The sequence below is a fragment of the Pleurodeles waltl genome, chromosome 10 (assembly GCF_031143425.1).
Source record: "Pleurodeles waltl isolate 20211129_DDA chromosome 10, aPleWal1.hap1.20221129, whole genome shotgun sequence".
Classification (NCBI taxonomy): domain Eukaryota; kingdom Metazoa; phylum Chordata; class Amphibia; order Caudata; family Salamandridae; genus Pleurodeles; species Pleurodeles waltl.
The window spans coordinates 252,890,877-252,906,551 of record NC_090449.1 but is presented as its reverse complement, the minus strand read 5'-3'; the positions used below and the strand labels follow the sequence as shown (position 1 = coordinate 252,906,551).

Sequence of the window (15,675 nt, the reverse complement as noted above, 5' to 3'; positions counted from 1 at the left end):
TTGGAGAAATTCAGAGTGAAACCCATTGTGTGAAGGACGTTCACTGTCAACCAAGTGTGATGTTGGCACTGTTTTCTGTCTGACGTTGTGCCTCTGACTTGTGGAGTCCGCAGGGCTCTTCTTTGAGCCCAACTCTGTTTAATATCTACTTATCATCTTTGGCCACAGTAGTTGCTCTCTATAATCTTTCAATGGTCACCTATGCTGATGACACTCAATTAGTGGTATCCCTTTCTAGAACTGGGGACTCCTCTTCCGCTAATCTGGCCTGCTGTATGGAAAGATATTGGGGATTGGATGACCTTATCTAAACTTACATTCAATGATGGCAAATCGGAGGTACTGATCGTAGGCAATGGCACCCCTGCCGTCCCTTTGGCAGTGCATTCGGAGGCTTTTAACAGCCTGCCTTCCCCAAAGGCACATGTAAAAAGCCTCAGCTTTTTGCTTGATCCTCGTTTTGACAATGGAGCTGCAAGTAAAAAGAATCTCCTCGGTCTGTTTTGTCTTTATTAGAGCTCTTAGAAAGATTTTTAATCTTCTGCCTTTTACTGTCAGAAGAATTCTTGTACAGGCTTTAGTTCTCTCTCTCGCCTAGACTATGGGAACTCTCTATATCTCAGTTCCCCAGAGTATGTAATAAAGAGGCTGCAGATTGTGCAGAACGAAGCAGCTAGACTTCTTATGAACTCCCCCAGGCACCTCTCTGCCAAACCGGCGCTGGTAACTCTTCACTGGCTCCCAATCAAACAGCGCGCATTCATTTTAAATCCATGTGTTTTGTTCATAGAGCCTTGCATAACAGGGGCCCTCTTTTTCTTAGAAAGCGGATCTCCTTCTACGTTCCCTCTAGACACCTGAGATCTCTATCTTCTCGACAGGTTTATATACCTCATGTCAAGAGATCATGGAGTGGTAATTCTTTCACCATCAGGGCTGCCCAGTTCTGGAATGCTCTGCCCCCTGAACTTCACCACAAATTCTCAGAACTTCTTTTTAGGAAGAAGCTGAAAACTCTCCTTTTTTGCAGTTAATCTGCCCCCTTTTGTCTTCCGTGATTCGTTGTGTACTTTAGCGCTGGGATGCCCTAGGGTAGCTATGCGCTCTATAAATTCATAAAACTAAACTAAACTTGTAAGGTGCTGGCTTTGATGAGCCAGTTGTCAAGGTAAGGAAACACATGAATGCTTTGTCTCCTGAGGTGTGCGGTGACTACTGCTAAACACCATGTAAAGACTCTAGAAGCGGCAGTGACCCCAAAAGGAAGGACCTTGAACTGGTAGTGTTTGTCTGCAATGAGAAACCTTGGATATTTTCGATGTGTAGGATGAATGGGAATAGGAACATGGTGTCCTTTAGGTCTAGGGCTGTCAAAGTCGCCTTGCTGAAGAAGGGGAATAACGTCCTGAAGGGTGACCATGAGAAAATGTTCTGACAGAATGTATTTGTTTAATGGTCTGAGGTCAAGAATAGGCCTGAGAGAGCCATCCTTTATTGGGATCAGGAAGTATAGGGAATAAACTCCTACTCCTTGGTGCTGTAGTGGAAGCAGGTCTAGGGCCCCTTTGAGAAGAAGGGATTGGATCTCTTGCTTGAGAAGGATTAGGCATTCCTGGGATAACCTGTGATTGCATGGGGAATTTTGGGAGGAGTGATAGTGACCTTCAGAAAATAAACATGTTGGATAATGGAGAGGATCCTTTGGTCCGTGGTAAAATTGTTTAACTGTGAATAAAAATGTTGTACAGGTCTTGGACGAACAGGGGGGGGGGAAAGAGGGAGATGGAAGTAGTCACTGCTTTGCAGTGGAGGGGCCGTGTGAGGTGGAGCTCTTTCCTTGTCCCTTGTGAGTGGTACCTCTTGAGGAGCCTCTGTAGAAGCCCCTAAAATATGCGGTTTGAGGCTGCCTGGGGTGGGAAGTGGACGCCTCAGATGTGGAGGATTTGAAAAAGCCTCTATAACCGGGGTGATGAAAAGTGTCTCTGTGTGGGGGATTGAATGGCACCCACAGCTTTTGCTGTATCCATGTCCTTTTTGAGCTTCTCAACTGTGGTGTCCACTTGAGGCCCAAAAAGATGCTCCATGTCGATGAGAATATTAAGGACAGGCGGCTATATTATTATTATTTTTTTTTTTTTAATCCAGCGCAGCCATGCATGCATTCGGAAACAGACGCTGGGGTTGATGCCACTTGCAACTGTGTCAGCGGCGTCCAAGCCACAGCAAATAGAATTATTAGAAATGACCTGCCCCATAGCGACTATTTGCTGTCCTCTTTTCCGGTGCTTAACTGGTAAGAACTGGAGGAGCTTCTCCATTTCATCCCAGTGAGCCCAGTCGTACCTGGCCAACAATTCTTTTGAACTGGCGATACACCAATGATTTGTGGCCTATGCAGTGATCTGATTGCCTGCGGCATCGATTTTCTTACTCTCCTTCTCAGGGTGAGGAGAGTCTCCAGTGGCCTGGGTATTAGCTCGTAGCTACAACTGAATCAGGGGGAACTTGAGACATAATGTATATAGGGTCAGAAGGAGCAGATGTATACTTTTTGCATTTATACGTTTTGTCAACTCTAAGCATAATAATCATAGAGTGGACGGTCTCCTTAAAGATTTTGTCTTTGATGAAGCATGCGGGGAAGCACTGGGAGATACTGAACATCCCTTTGTGTGGAAGTAAGGATATCGAAGAGGAAGTCCTGCTCGATAGGACTTCAATGCAGTTCCACATTGTGAAAAGCAGCTACTCATGCCACCACTTGTTGATATGGTGTAGTGTCCTCTGGTGGTGAGGGGTGTGCAGGGTAGAGATCAGGGTCATTAGAGGGTATAGGGATAGGGTTGGGATCATAAGCATCCCAAGGGTCTGGGCCATGTGGTGGCTCATCTAAACCCTCCACAGGATACAAAGGGGAACCCTGAGGAGTGCAATCTCCCAGTGTAGGTGAAGCGGGAGAATGGGGGCGAGGAGGGAGGTGGAGAAGAAGGAGGCGGAGGAAGAGGTGGCGGGGAAGGCCTATGTGGTGGACTAGTTGCCTTGCCCTTAGTTTACTTTTCCTGAAGAGGAGGAATGTCCAAAGCCTCCTCAGAGAAAAGCTTCCTCTTCGAAAGTACAGGTGATGATGGCATAGCAATAATACGTTCTGTACCCTCCTGAATTTGGAGGAGCTGCTGACAAGCGTCCATAGGCTCCAGGATAGGTTCCACAGAAGAAGGGATAGCAGAAGAATGGGCTGAGTCTCTCTGTTCCAACAATCTTGCGTCAGTTTGTTTTGGCACCGAAGATTCCAGTTGGTGTGATCTGGTAGGCACCAATGTAGGGTGAAGGTGTTTGGCTTGATGCCGAGGCTCGGATCAAGACAAAGACTATCTCTAGGTTTGATGAAAAGGAGGTTGAAGCCAAGAATGGTGCCTTGATCTTGGCAGGCGGTTTTGGTGCCGACCATGGCCTAGTGGCAGTAGCGTACCTGAGTCTTCGAGAAGAGGCTTTTTACCAGTTTTATGTTGGGTACCCACGGTATTTACATGTTGCGCTGAGGTGATCTTGTGGGTTTTGATGTCCGATTGGACGTCCGAGTTCTAAGAGTCTTGAATGGAGAGAGCATCCTCCTCCTTCTGTGCGGGCTTCACCTGAGCGCGCTCCTTCCCAAAGATGTCAGGGGTGTCGTCTGGAGTCTTGTGCGCCATTCCAAATCAAAGTGCTCTTTGGTCCTAAAGGGTCTTCTTGAATTGGAAAGATCTGCAGGTATCACAGTTGGCCTTCTGCTGATCAGGGGAGAGGCAGAGACTGCACACCAGATGTTGGTCGGTGTGTGGACATTTTGCTAGGCATAGAGGGCAGAAGTGGAATGGAGTCGTTTTTATCAGGTTGGCAGGTCAGTCGGTTATGCGTGGAAGATGGGCCCCAGTTGGGCACGGACTCCACAAAGGGCTGGCAGTCTGTGCCCGAACAGTCTAATAGAGTTGAGCGCTAAGGTGGGGGAAGCACGATCAAGAACAATACCATTGAAAGAGGGTAAGATGAGAGAAAGAATTCAAACCTAAGCGAGTCAAAAAACGGGGCAGAAAGACACACGTCTTTACCCAACAGTGGAGAGAAAATCTAACAAAGGAGTTGATGCCCGTGTGCAATATCACTGAGAGGAGTCACTTGATCTTGTGACTCGGAACACTTCTTCGAAAGAAAAAAAAAAAAAAAAAAAAAAAAAACTTGCACAACTCCGGACCCCACACTAGAAGGCAGGAGTATGCAGAGCATGTGTATTGACAGCCACACATGCCATTGAAAATTTAGTGTTCAGAGAGGTGTGTTCACCCCTTAGGTCATTCCCACCCCTAAGGTGGGTGTTGGTAGTTTTAGGATATCTGGGACGCGGCTATATGCACTTCCTAAAGAAGTGGTCATATGGGGGAGTAGTGACCCCAGGGTAAGTAGCCCACTGGCTACTACCATACACTCCCCCGAATGCCCCTAAATTCAGTATCTATAGGAGCCCCTAGCACCAGGAAATCAGACTCCTGATGACCTATGAAGGACACTCAAGACCTGCAAAAGCAAAGCCTGAGGAAGAAGAATCTGACTGCCCCAGCCCTGCCAGCCCGTCCGCTGTTCCCGCTGATTTACACCAAAGTCGACTCGTCCTGCAAGCAGATGTGTGTCCAAAATCCTGGGAGAGCTGCCTGCCTTCAACAAAGGCTCAGGTACTCCCATGGAGCAGTGGAGCTGCTTCCCTGCATTTTGCAGGCACTCCAAGAGACCTTAGAGGACACCGGACCGCAAAAATACAACACTGGAAAGCACTAGTGCACTCGTGCTGAAGTGGGCCAAGAGTGCCAACGTGGTCCCCCAGCATTCCACAGACAAAGCACACCTTGGACTTGCCCACTGTGGTCTCACTGACGCTGCCTGCAGCCTCTGACTGCAGACCCCCTCAACCATGAGTGCTCCCAGTGGAAAAAGCCTGAGACCTCAGTACACCTCTGCACCCGTCGCCCCTGGCCGATGGAGAAGAGGACCGAAAGTGTCCCTCCGACCCCAAGCATCTCAAGACTTGAACCCACCTGTTGGTCCTCCTCGACTGGACCTCCCATCCAAACCTGCAGCGTCTTTTCAACAGGACCTATCCCCATCTAGTCGTGGAAGCTTGAAAATGTGAAAGGACCATAAAAGAACAGTGAATGTTACAAATATTACTATAGTGACAATGCCAACGGTCTTAAAAAAGTATTCATTTTGTAAAGGGTACTGCATTACAACGAAAGCTAGCCTTGCCTAAGTGGCACCTGCGTATATCATAAAAGGTTACATTTGGGAATCCTTGCCAAAGTTTCCAAACATTGTACTCACACATCCAGCAGGTCTGGTTTTAGCACAGTGGGCACCGCTGTTTCAATACTGTACAGTTTGCATTGGGATCCATAGAGGGTCCCCTTTACCAACCTGCAGGAAAAAAAGGATGAGGTTTTAGGAGTGATGACAAGAAGCCAACTGAGAATGCAATGTGTAAGACTGCCTATCAATGTCATCCTTCTTTGAGTGTTCTTACTCCTCTAACTGATTCTGTCTTTTTGTTAAGGCACCTTCTCCAGTCTCAGAAGGTACGAAAACTTTTCACAGTTCTACTCACAGTGCTCCAGACACAGCTGAAGGTCCCATTTCTATTTATTTAGACCAGACGCCCACCCTCACTAATGAAGCCAACCTGCTCACCTCACACCATCCCTTTAAGTGAAATCTATGTCATTTTGACTGCTCAGACTTACAAGATTTCAATACTTCACATCCAGTTTTTACATAGCTATTTTCCACTCATCTTGCTTGAGGCACATTTCAAAATCCACTTCTACTTCATGGTCTTCATCTTTAGTTGTGCCTCTCCACCTTACTAACTCAGAACAACCTGTTCTCATTCCTATTTGTTTAAAATATATTCTGAAAGCCATTGTTTCCGAACTAGTCCCTCTTTTCTTTCACAAACATTCTCTACTTCTTACTAACCTTTCACCTGCCCCCAAGAATACCATCCTTTTTCTTCTACATCTGCCTTGTCTTCTGTAGACTTCATGCAGCCTATGGGACTCTGACTTCCAGTGCACAGGATTCACGTTTACGTCGTACTGGTCTCTCAATGCCTCACTAGGAAGCATTTCACATATTTTTTAGGGTAGTGTGCTACGACTATATTCACAAAGAACTAATGTTATGAATGCAAGCCTTTGTCCAAATCAGAATTACTTCTCCAACAAATCAAATGACTCATTATTGAACCATCAAAACTAAAGGGCTGAGTGTGGACACCTCAGCTGGGGTGCAATTTTTTCTGAATGTTATCCTTACCGTTCCACCACTGTGTGTGCATCATTAAATCTTGCAGCGAAGACATCCCCGATGTAGTACTCAGCAAGCCGTCCTACAGCCTGCAGCAAGGAGCTCAAGTCTCGCAGAGAGCAATGTAACCTTCGGCAGTCATTCTCTGCTGTGACATTCAGCCTATGGCCTGAAGAGGATAATTTAGTTCAGGTTAGTGCAGGTGGCATGACAGGAACACCAGCACAGAGGAATTAACAGGAAAAATGAGCGTCATGATCATTACGTTACTTTTTGTTCAGGCTCTTTCCCATTAATTAATGTTTGGGAATTGCCTAAATCTGCAGAACAGATGAACAAAAGATTTTGCATAAAGAAAACTCTTGAAATGTTTTGATTTAGCCTTTATTCAAGTGTTTATTCATCCTCTTAAGCTCTGTCTATACATATGCCTGACCAGCTATTTCCTGCACGCTCCTATGTGTTTCTCCAATATCTAAGTTTCAGGCTTGGTATATACTCACCAATGAGGCTTTTTGTCGCTGTGAAAGGGAGACAGCGAGGAATAAAACAGTTTGACAAAATATTATGGTAATTTTATTCACTCTGCTGTCCTGACTGATAGCGCTCTTTTTCCAACTGGTTGCAGACCTGATTTCACAGCCTCAACTGTGCAGGGAGTGCCAAAGATACCACACAAAGATTGTAAGCAAACAGGTTATGTAGCACTTATTAGCTGAAAATCTACCTCTTTAATAAAGATTGCATCAAGAGAGTAGTGTTGGCAAAAACCTGAGTGGCCTATGCTACAACCATATCAGCATCTGAAGTGGGAGCTTGATCTGATTAAATGAATGTGAACTATCAGAAGAGCCCGACAACAGAGAAAGTACATCTGACAAACGTGGCTTTCGCAGCTTAACTGTTTGAAATTGAGCCAATTATATAAAATGAATAAATAGTTGTATGTCTGAAAAATGTTTGCTCTTTTTGAGGCTTTTGAAATGTCCATGAAAGAATTCTTCAACTACATTATCTGGTGCCTAGACTGGAAAACAGGAGGAATTCCTTCTTGATACAAATGAAAATCCATTCAAATTTTTAAAATCAATAAAACAGTCATTCAGGGACAAATGCCTTTTTTTTCTTTTTTTTTTTCTTTTTTAGAAAAATCTATAGTACTTTGTTGAGAAGACATGAAGCTACCAATTCATTGTAGCAGAGTGAGTGCAACTAAAATGAGGCCTTGGAAGTGATGCAAACTGGCTTTAGTTCAAATGGTTTGTATATGGGTCTAAAATCATATTTAACTCCTAATGAGCCAGATCTCCGGTAGGCGAATGTAGATTCTATAAACCTACCTAAACAATGTCAGAGAGTATATTTGTCATGAAAGTATGTACCTAGGGGTATATTAACACAGTTAATCTCAATTGCTGAAAATAGTGTGCACAAGAAAGAAACAGGATTTCCATACGGAAATAAGTGCTGAAAGATATATCACCATGAATACATTTAAATTTCAATAAAAATGCAAGATGACAGCTTAATCCTTCTGCAGCTGGACCCTTTCTAGCTAATGAAATACCCACCAATAAAAACAAATAAGAATGTCTTTGGAGTACTACTTGATTATCTGGAGAAATTATGTCAGAGATATCGAATCTCTGCTTTCTGTCAGTGACAGATTATTTGGAAAGACATCTACATTTAAATGCTTTGAAAATTAGAGAGGAAGCCTTATTTAGAACGACTTACAGAAGTGGCAAAACAACTTCTCCGGCCGTGGAGTTCTGAGTTACTTGATGATTTGGCAGGTGAAACCATTACCTTGAACTGAATGTGCTTGTGGAGACACAATGTATGCAACCAAGATGACTGCATGTCCTATCTTAGGGATTGTAGGAAGTTGGCTCTGTATGCACTATTTTAAAGTAAGGAATAGTATGCAGAGTCCAAGGGTTCCCCTTAGAGGTAAGATAGTGGCAAAAAGAGATAATACTAATGCTCTATTTTGTGGTAGTGTGGTCGAGCAGTAGGCTTATCAAAGGAGTAGTGTTAAGAATTTGTTGTACATACACAGGCATTAAATGAGAACACACACTCAGAGACAATTCCAGGCCAATAGGTTTGCTATAGAAAAATATATTTTCTTAGTTTATTTTAAGAACCACAGGTTCAAATTTTACATGTAATACTTTAAATGAAAGGTATTGCAGGTAAGTACTTTAGGAACTTTGAATAATCACAATAGCATATATACTTTTCAAATAAAACACATATAGCTATTTTAAAACTAGACAGTGCAATTTTCACAGTTCCTAGGGGAGGTAAGTAATTGTTAGTTCTTGCAGGTAAGTAAACCACCTACGGGGTTCAGGTTTGGGTCTATGGTAGCCCACCGTTGGGGGTTCAGAACAACCCCAAAGTTACCACACCAGCAGCTCAGGGCCGGTCAGGTGCAGAGTTCAAAGTGGTGCCCAAAACACATAGGCTTCAATGGAGAAGGGGGTGCCACGGTTCCAGTCTGCCAGCAGGTAAGTACCCGCGTCTTCGGAGGGCAGACCAGGGGGGTTTTGTAGGGCACCGGGGGGGACACAAGTTAGCACAGAAAGTACACCCTCAGCAGCACGGGGGCGGCCGGGTGCAGTGTGCAAACACACGTCGGGTTTTCAATTGGAATCAATGGGAGACCAAGGGGTCTCTTCAGCGATGCAGGCAGGCAATGGGGGGCTCCTCGGGGTAGCCACCACCTGGGCAAGGGAGAGGGCCTCCTGGGGGTCACTCCTGCACAGGAGTTCCGATCCTTCAGGTCCTGGGGGCTGCGGGTGCAGGGTCTTTTCCAGGCGTCGGGATCTGAGAGTCAGGCAGTTGCGGTCAGGGGGAGCCTCAGGATTCCCTCTGCAGGCGTCGCTGTGGGAGCTCAGGGGGGACAACTTTGGTTACTCACAGTCTCGGAGTCGCCGGGGAGTCCTCCCTGAAGTGTTGTTTCTCCACAAGTCGAGCTGGGGGCGTCGGGTGCAGAGTTGCAAGTCTCACGCTTCTGGCGGGAAACGCAGTTGTCTTTAAATTGCTTCTTTGGAAACAAAGTTGCAGTCTTTGGTGAACAGGGCCGCTGTTCTCGGGAGTTTCTTGGTCCTTCTAGAGCAGGGCAGTCCTCTGAGGCTTCAGAGCTCGCTGGTCCTGGGGAAAGCGTTGCTGGAGCAGTTTTCTTCCGAAGGGGGGAGACAGGCCGGTAGAGCTGGGGCCAAAGCAGTTGGTGTCTCCGTCTTCTCTGCAGGGTTTTTCAGCACAGCAGTCCTCTTCTTCTTAGGTTGCAGAAATCTGAGTTCCTAGGTTCAGGGGAGCCCTTAAATACTAAATTTAAGGGTGTGTTTAGGTCTGGGGGGTTAGTAGCCAATGGCTACTAGCCCTGAGGGTGGGTACACCCTCTTTGTGCCTCCTCCCAAGGGGAGGGGGTCACATTCCTATCCCTATTGGGGGATTCCTCCATCTACAAGATGGAGGATTTCTAAAAGTTAGAGTCACCTCAGCTCAGGGCACCTTAGAGGCTGTCCTGACTGGCCAGTGACTCCTCCTTGTTTTTCTCATTATCTCCTCCGGCCTTGCCGCCAAAAGTGGGGCCGTGGCCGGAGGGGGCGGGCAACTCCACTAGCTGGAATGCCCTGTGGTGCTGTAACAAAGGGGGTGAGCCTTTGAGGCTCACCGCCAGGTGTTACAGCTCCTGCAAGGGGGAGGTGATAAGCATCTCCACCCAGTGCAGGCTTTGTTACTAGCCACAGAGCGACAAAGGCACTCTCCCCATGTGGCCAGCAACATGTCTCGAGTGTGGCAGGCTGCTAAAACCAGTCAGCCTACACAGGTAGTTGGTTAAGGTTTCAGGGGGCACCTCTAAGGTGCCCTCTGGGGTGTATTTTACAATAAAATGTACACTGGCATCAGTGTGCTTTTATTGTGCTGAGAAGTTTGATACCAAACTTCCCAGTTTTCAGTGTAGCCATTATGGTGCTGTGGAGTCCGTGTTTGACAGACTCCCAGACCATATACTCTTATGGCTACCCTGCACTTACAATGTCTAAGGTTTGGCTTAGACACTGTAGGGGCACAGTGCTCATGCACTGGTGCCCTCACCTATGGTATAGTGCACCCTGCCTTAGGGCTGTAAAGCCTGCTAGAGGGGTGACTTATCTATTCTGCATAGGCAGTGTGAGGTTGGCATGGCACCCTAAGGGGAGTGCCATGTCGACTTACTCGTTTTGTCCTCACCAGCACACACAAGCTGGCAAGCAGTGTGTCTGTGCTGAGTGAGGGGTCCCCAGGGTGGCATAAGATATGCTTCAGCCCTTAGAGACCTTCCCTGGCATCAGGGCCCTTGGTACCAGGGGTACCAGTTACAAGGGACTTACCTGGATGCCAGGGTGTGCCAATTGTGTAAACAAAAGTACAGGTTAGGGAAAGAACGCTGGGGCCTAGTTAGCAGGCCTCAGCACACTTTCAATTCAAAACATAGCATCAGCAAAGGCAAAAAGTCAGGGGGTAACCATGCCAAGGAGGCATTTCCTTACAGGGATATACAGACCCAACAAAGGGATCTGCTCTAACTGGAGCTGCTACAGAAAACGAAAACATTATTTGTTCCACTGCCCCTGGAGGAAGACATTCTGTAAAGATGTCTAGGTTCCCAGTTTTGGAGTTTACAGCAAGAACACACAGTAAAGGAAGCTGACTCTATATGTAGTTTACCAATGTAAGGGGACACTATGCAGATAGCCCAGGAGACCCTCATTGATTTACAGGGATAAAACTAATAATCCCAAATGCGATCTTTTGAGGTATTGCAAACAACCAGTTTAGGCTTATTAAAGGGTAGTGCTAACCATTTGTTGAACACAGTCAATAGATGAGACACACACTCAAGAAGAGGAATGAAACCGATGTTTTAGAAAAAATAGACGTTTTTATAGAAAGAAGCTGTGTACTGTTGCAGTATATCGACTATTGCAAGTAACAGCTTTATTTAAACATGCTTTTACGCTGTAAAGTCTTAAAGGTACTTGTACTGCAATGGAGGCCTTGCAGACATGTCTCAGGGGTCCACTGTAGAGTGGAGGGTGACAGGGAGGCAAGGTCACTATAAAAGACCAAAACTCCAGCAGTACAGTTTTACCTGCCCTGGGGTGTCAGGTGTCTTGAGCACGGCATGGTTGGCAACAAGGTGGGCCAACTAGAAAGAGACTGAAAAGAGGGACTTTGTGTCAAGTCCGAGAGTTCCCATTAGGGAGTGCTTTGAGCAAAGGAACACAATTGTAGGAAGCTGGGTTCTGGTTGGAGTACCCCTCCCTCACTTATTGTCTCGTTTTTGTTGCAACTCTGACTGAAGTGCACTGGTTCCTGCTAACTAGGTCCCCAGTGCCAGTGTTTCTTTCCCAGAAGGAGACCCCTGGTCACTTTACCCGTAAGTTGCCAGGCCCTTTAGCACCCCTGTAAGTCTCTATGAAAATGGTACCCCTGGTAACTAGGGCCTACGTGTTAAACAGGGTCCCTAAGAGCAGCATGCACAGCTGGTGCCACTCTAAGGGACCCAGCACCAATCTCACACAGACTGCCATTGCAGGCTGCATGACAAGGTACACCCAAATGTGAAAATACTAAATGACACACAGCCTTTTTGCCATGTTCTCTAAACAAAGCATGTAATATTTGTAAGCCACCCCTACAGCAGGCCTTACATCCCTAAGACAGGGTGCATTATGTTACATGTGTGGATATATCTGCAATATTGGTCAATTCTCAAACATAGTAAGTGTACCGGGAAGCTATTTTAAATGTATGTGCTGGACACTGGTAAATACAAGGTCCCCAGCTCATGATGGCTGCACTGAAAATAGGGATGCTTGGTATCAATCACCTCGTATTAATGAACCCTCACTGATTCCAGTGATAGATTTATTAATACATGCACCCAGACAAACCTACAAACTGCTGGTGGGCACACTGATTGGTTCTAGGCAGTCAACCACCTACAGATGAAGTACGGACCCCCAAGGGTGACCACCTTTGTGCTCTGGAGGTCAGGAACAAAGCCTGCGCAGGTAGGTGTTAACACACCCCTCCCAACAGGATGACCCACCAATATGCATTCCACCGCCTTTGGTATGCAGATCTGGTCATCCTCAGATGACGATGATGACTCGCTTACCACCCCCCCCTGCCCTTCGGGTACTTGGACACACGGGAAACGTAGCTATGCAGGAGGCATGCTGCATTTTTAGGATGGACACACTCCTTGGGTGGCTAGCCTGAAATAAACACAGCCTTATGAAATCCTCCTTCTTGCGTGTGGTGGGATTACCAAATCTGGGACATGGTGATGCCCACTCCCCAAAAGAAGTTGTCATCTTGGGGGTGTAGTTATCCCAAGGGTAAGGAGCACACTGGCTACTACCCTTCACTCTCCTTAACACCCCCTAAATTGAGAATTCAGACCCCGATACCAATACCTTAGATCTTCGCTGGATGCAAAAGAAGGAGTAGTCAAGAAGTCTGCTAAACCTGAGAACCGAGAAGCACAACAGACTTTGCGCCAACCCTGCTAGCCTGCCTGCTGCACCAACACTCAAGGAGCAACTGACATGTCCTCTTGCTGAAGCATCCAAGAAACTGGGAGCGCTGCCAGTGCTTCGCCAATCACCAAGAACTACTCCCTTGGAGCACAAGAACCCCTTCTCTGCATCTGCAGACACTTAAATAAAGAACTGTTAGGACTGTGACCACCAAAACAACAATGTCAGACAGCACCACTGCACCAAGCCACCTAGCCCGAGCTGAAGTGGGCCAACGGTGTCAACTTGGTTCCCATGCCCTCCAACGACAAAGCCCACCTTGAGGAGACCTACTGTGGACTTCCCAATGGCGTCTGCAGCCTGTTTCTACAGAACACCCCCTTCTGCAAGTGACCTGGGGACAAAGACCCAATGCCTCAGGACACCTCCGCACCACTCTGCCCCAGACAGAGAAGAAGAGGACCAAGGGTGTCTCCACGTCTCCCAGCCTTGTGAGACCTAAGCCCACTTGTTGGCTTGGTCGGACTAGACACCCAGTCCACGCAGGCAGCCTGGTTTTCTGAGTTACCCTCTCCAACGGCGGGTAACTCCAGCACTAGTCCAGACACCACTGCCCCCAAGCTCCAGAGCTCGAGAAGAAGTGGACCAACGGTGTTCCCCACGTGCCTGAGGACCTCAAGGGTCGAGCCCCACTGTGGGTTTCCCTGGACTGACCTAGTTCCAACTAGCAGCAACTTCCTGACTGGATTATTTCCCATACGAGTGAATGGGACACCCGATGCTGTAGCAAACCTCTGCACCCAGATGCCCTAAAGCCTCCCAAGGTGACCTGTTGGTTTGGCCTTGGACGCTGCCCCATTCTCACCTTACGTCCTAGAGAACAGTCCCATAAGTCGCTGTGAAGTGTCCAAATGCAGTACATGTTTTTCCCCTCAGCATAACATTACCACACATAAAACCTGCACTGTCAACTTTCAAAAACAGTAAAAATGAATAACTCAAAAAGTACTCAACTGACTCCGGTGAGCGTGGTATCAAAGTGTATATAAAAGTATGTGCTATTTTTCTAAACTGGTGACGGATTTCTTTATTGAGTGTGTCTCAATTACTGTACGCATATGTGCCTTACATGCTTAGCACTACCCTCTGATATGTCTAACTGCTCATCCACACTACCACAAAAGAGAGCATTTGGGATGTCATTTGTGCCTCTGTGATACCTCTGGGGGTTTACTTGGACTCTTTGCACAACGTACCTCATTTTGTCCACTATATAAAGAGCCAGCATCCTACAACCATCAGTTGTCGTAGACCCGGAATCTGGAACTCAGGTGCAGCGGGTTTTGGTAGTTGGGTGTTCCAGCGTCAAGGCACCCACAGATCTTGGGTGGACCTGCAAGAAGGGGACAAAACAGGGCAGCTGGACCACTTTGGGTGATGTCCTCTGAGTTGCTGACGTCCCTCGATGGCTGGTCCATGGTTGTGTCACTGCAGTCTGGATTAGACTTCAAACAAGGTTTGGTTGCTGCATGGGGTTCAATATCCAGGTTATCTGTGCAGGATCACTCAGGTGAGTCCTGGTGTCTTCACACTTGGTGGAGAGAAGGGTTTCATCTCCCGGAGCATGTTAACCTCCTCCTACGCGGCTGCTGCATCAGTGGGCCCCGGTGGTCACCCGAGTGGGGAGCAGGCCCTTGCAGTTGGTGCCTCCAAGAGAGATACTGATGGCTTGGTGAAGTGCTGGAGGCCCGCCGAGGCTTTTGGAGGATGCACAGCTACAGGGTGAGTCAGACTGTTGGCACAGGAGCAGATAGGCAGGCAGGTTTTGCACCATAAGTTCACCAGCAGTCTGCAGTTTCTTAATTCAGCTCTTCTTTGTCCTTCTTCCTGGTCAGACAAATCTGTTCTTCTGGTGTCAGGTGGCCACCTAAATACTCAATATAGGGGTGTTTAAGGGAATGTAGAGTGGTATCCAATTGGCTTCTTTCCCTTGTGGTGACTACACCCCTTATATGACCACTTCCTGAAAGGGAGCAGGTGGGGGGGAGGGGGTTTGGGGGAATGGTGTAGGACGCTGGCTCATCAAAATGAGATATATCGTGCAAAGAATCTGTGGGTTCCCCTTACTAGTGGATAGGGGCTTGCTCTAGCAATTCAAAGGTGTTCTTGTAGAGGGTAGTGTGGTCGAGCATCCTTAGGCTTATCAGAGAGGAGTGTTACACATCTTGAAATACACACGCAGTCAATAAATGAGACAACTCAATAATGAAATCAACACCAATTTACATAAATGACAAGCATCTTTTCTACATATTTAGGAACAGGAATCAATACGATCAGGCAGGTACTTTTTGCAAGAAAAATCTTTACAGTTTTAGAAAGGAAACTTTTGGAAGATGCAACGTTATCTTATGGAGGAAAAACAAATCCAGCAAACAGATACAGTACAGTGACAAATACAGTACGGGGCGTCAGTCAGACAGTACGGGGCAAACCTCCTGGACCTAAGGTAAGTATTGGGCAAGGGTCGGGACCACACCAACAGGTCACAGCGGGTGGCACTGGGGTGGCCAGGTGTAGAGGTGTATTATGGCATTGGGTGCCCAATATAAGTCAATGGGGATCGGTCTGGATGAAAAGAGGTCGAAGGTTTGGACAGGGAGCCCAATCGAGGAGAACCAACAAGTGGGTTCAAGTCTTAAGATGATGGGGACATGGGGAAACCTAAGGTCCTCAGGTCCAGGGACCAAGGAAGATGGGTGCAGAGGCATCCTGAGTCATATTAGGGCTTCTCCACCTGGAG

The 15,675-nt window shown here is 47.0% G+C and overlaps 1 protein-coding gene across 3 annotated transcripts in view; it reads right to left on the bottom strand.

Annotated features, from left to right (window-relative positions):
* The window catches only part of XPO6 (exportin 6), a 621,317-nt gene that overhangs the window by 319,245 nt on the left and 286,397 nt on the right, over window positions 1–15,675 (bottom strand). For all 3 annotated transcript variants that reach the window (XM_069210348.1, XM_069210346.1, XM_069210347.1), the window contains 2 exons: window positions 6,340–6,499; window positions 5,350–5,442 (listed from right to left, as the gene is read on the bottom strand). In XM_069210348.1, the coding sequence (XP_069066449.1) occupies window positions 5,350–5,442; window positions 6,340–6,499 (253 nt within the window). The remainder of the gene's footprint in view (window positions 1–5,349; window positions 5,443–6,339; window positions 6,500–15,675) is intronic.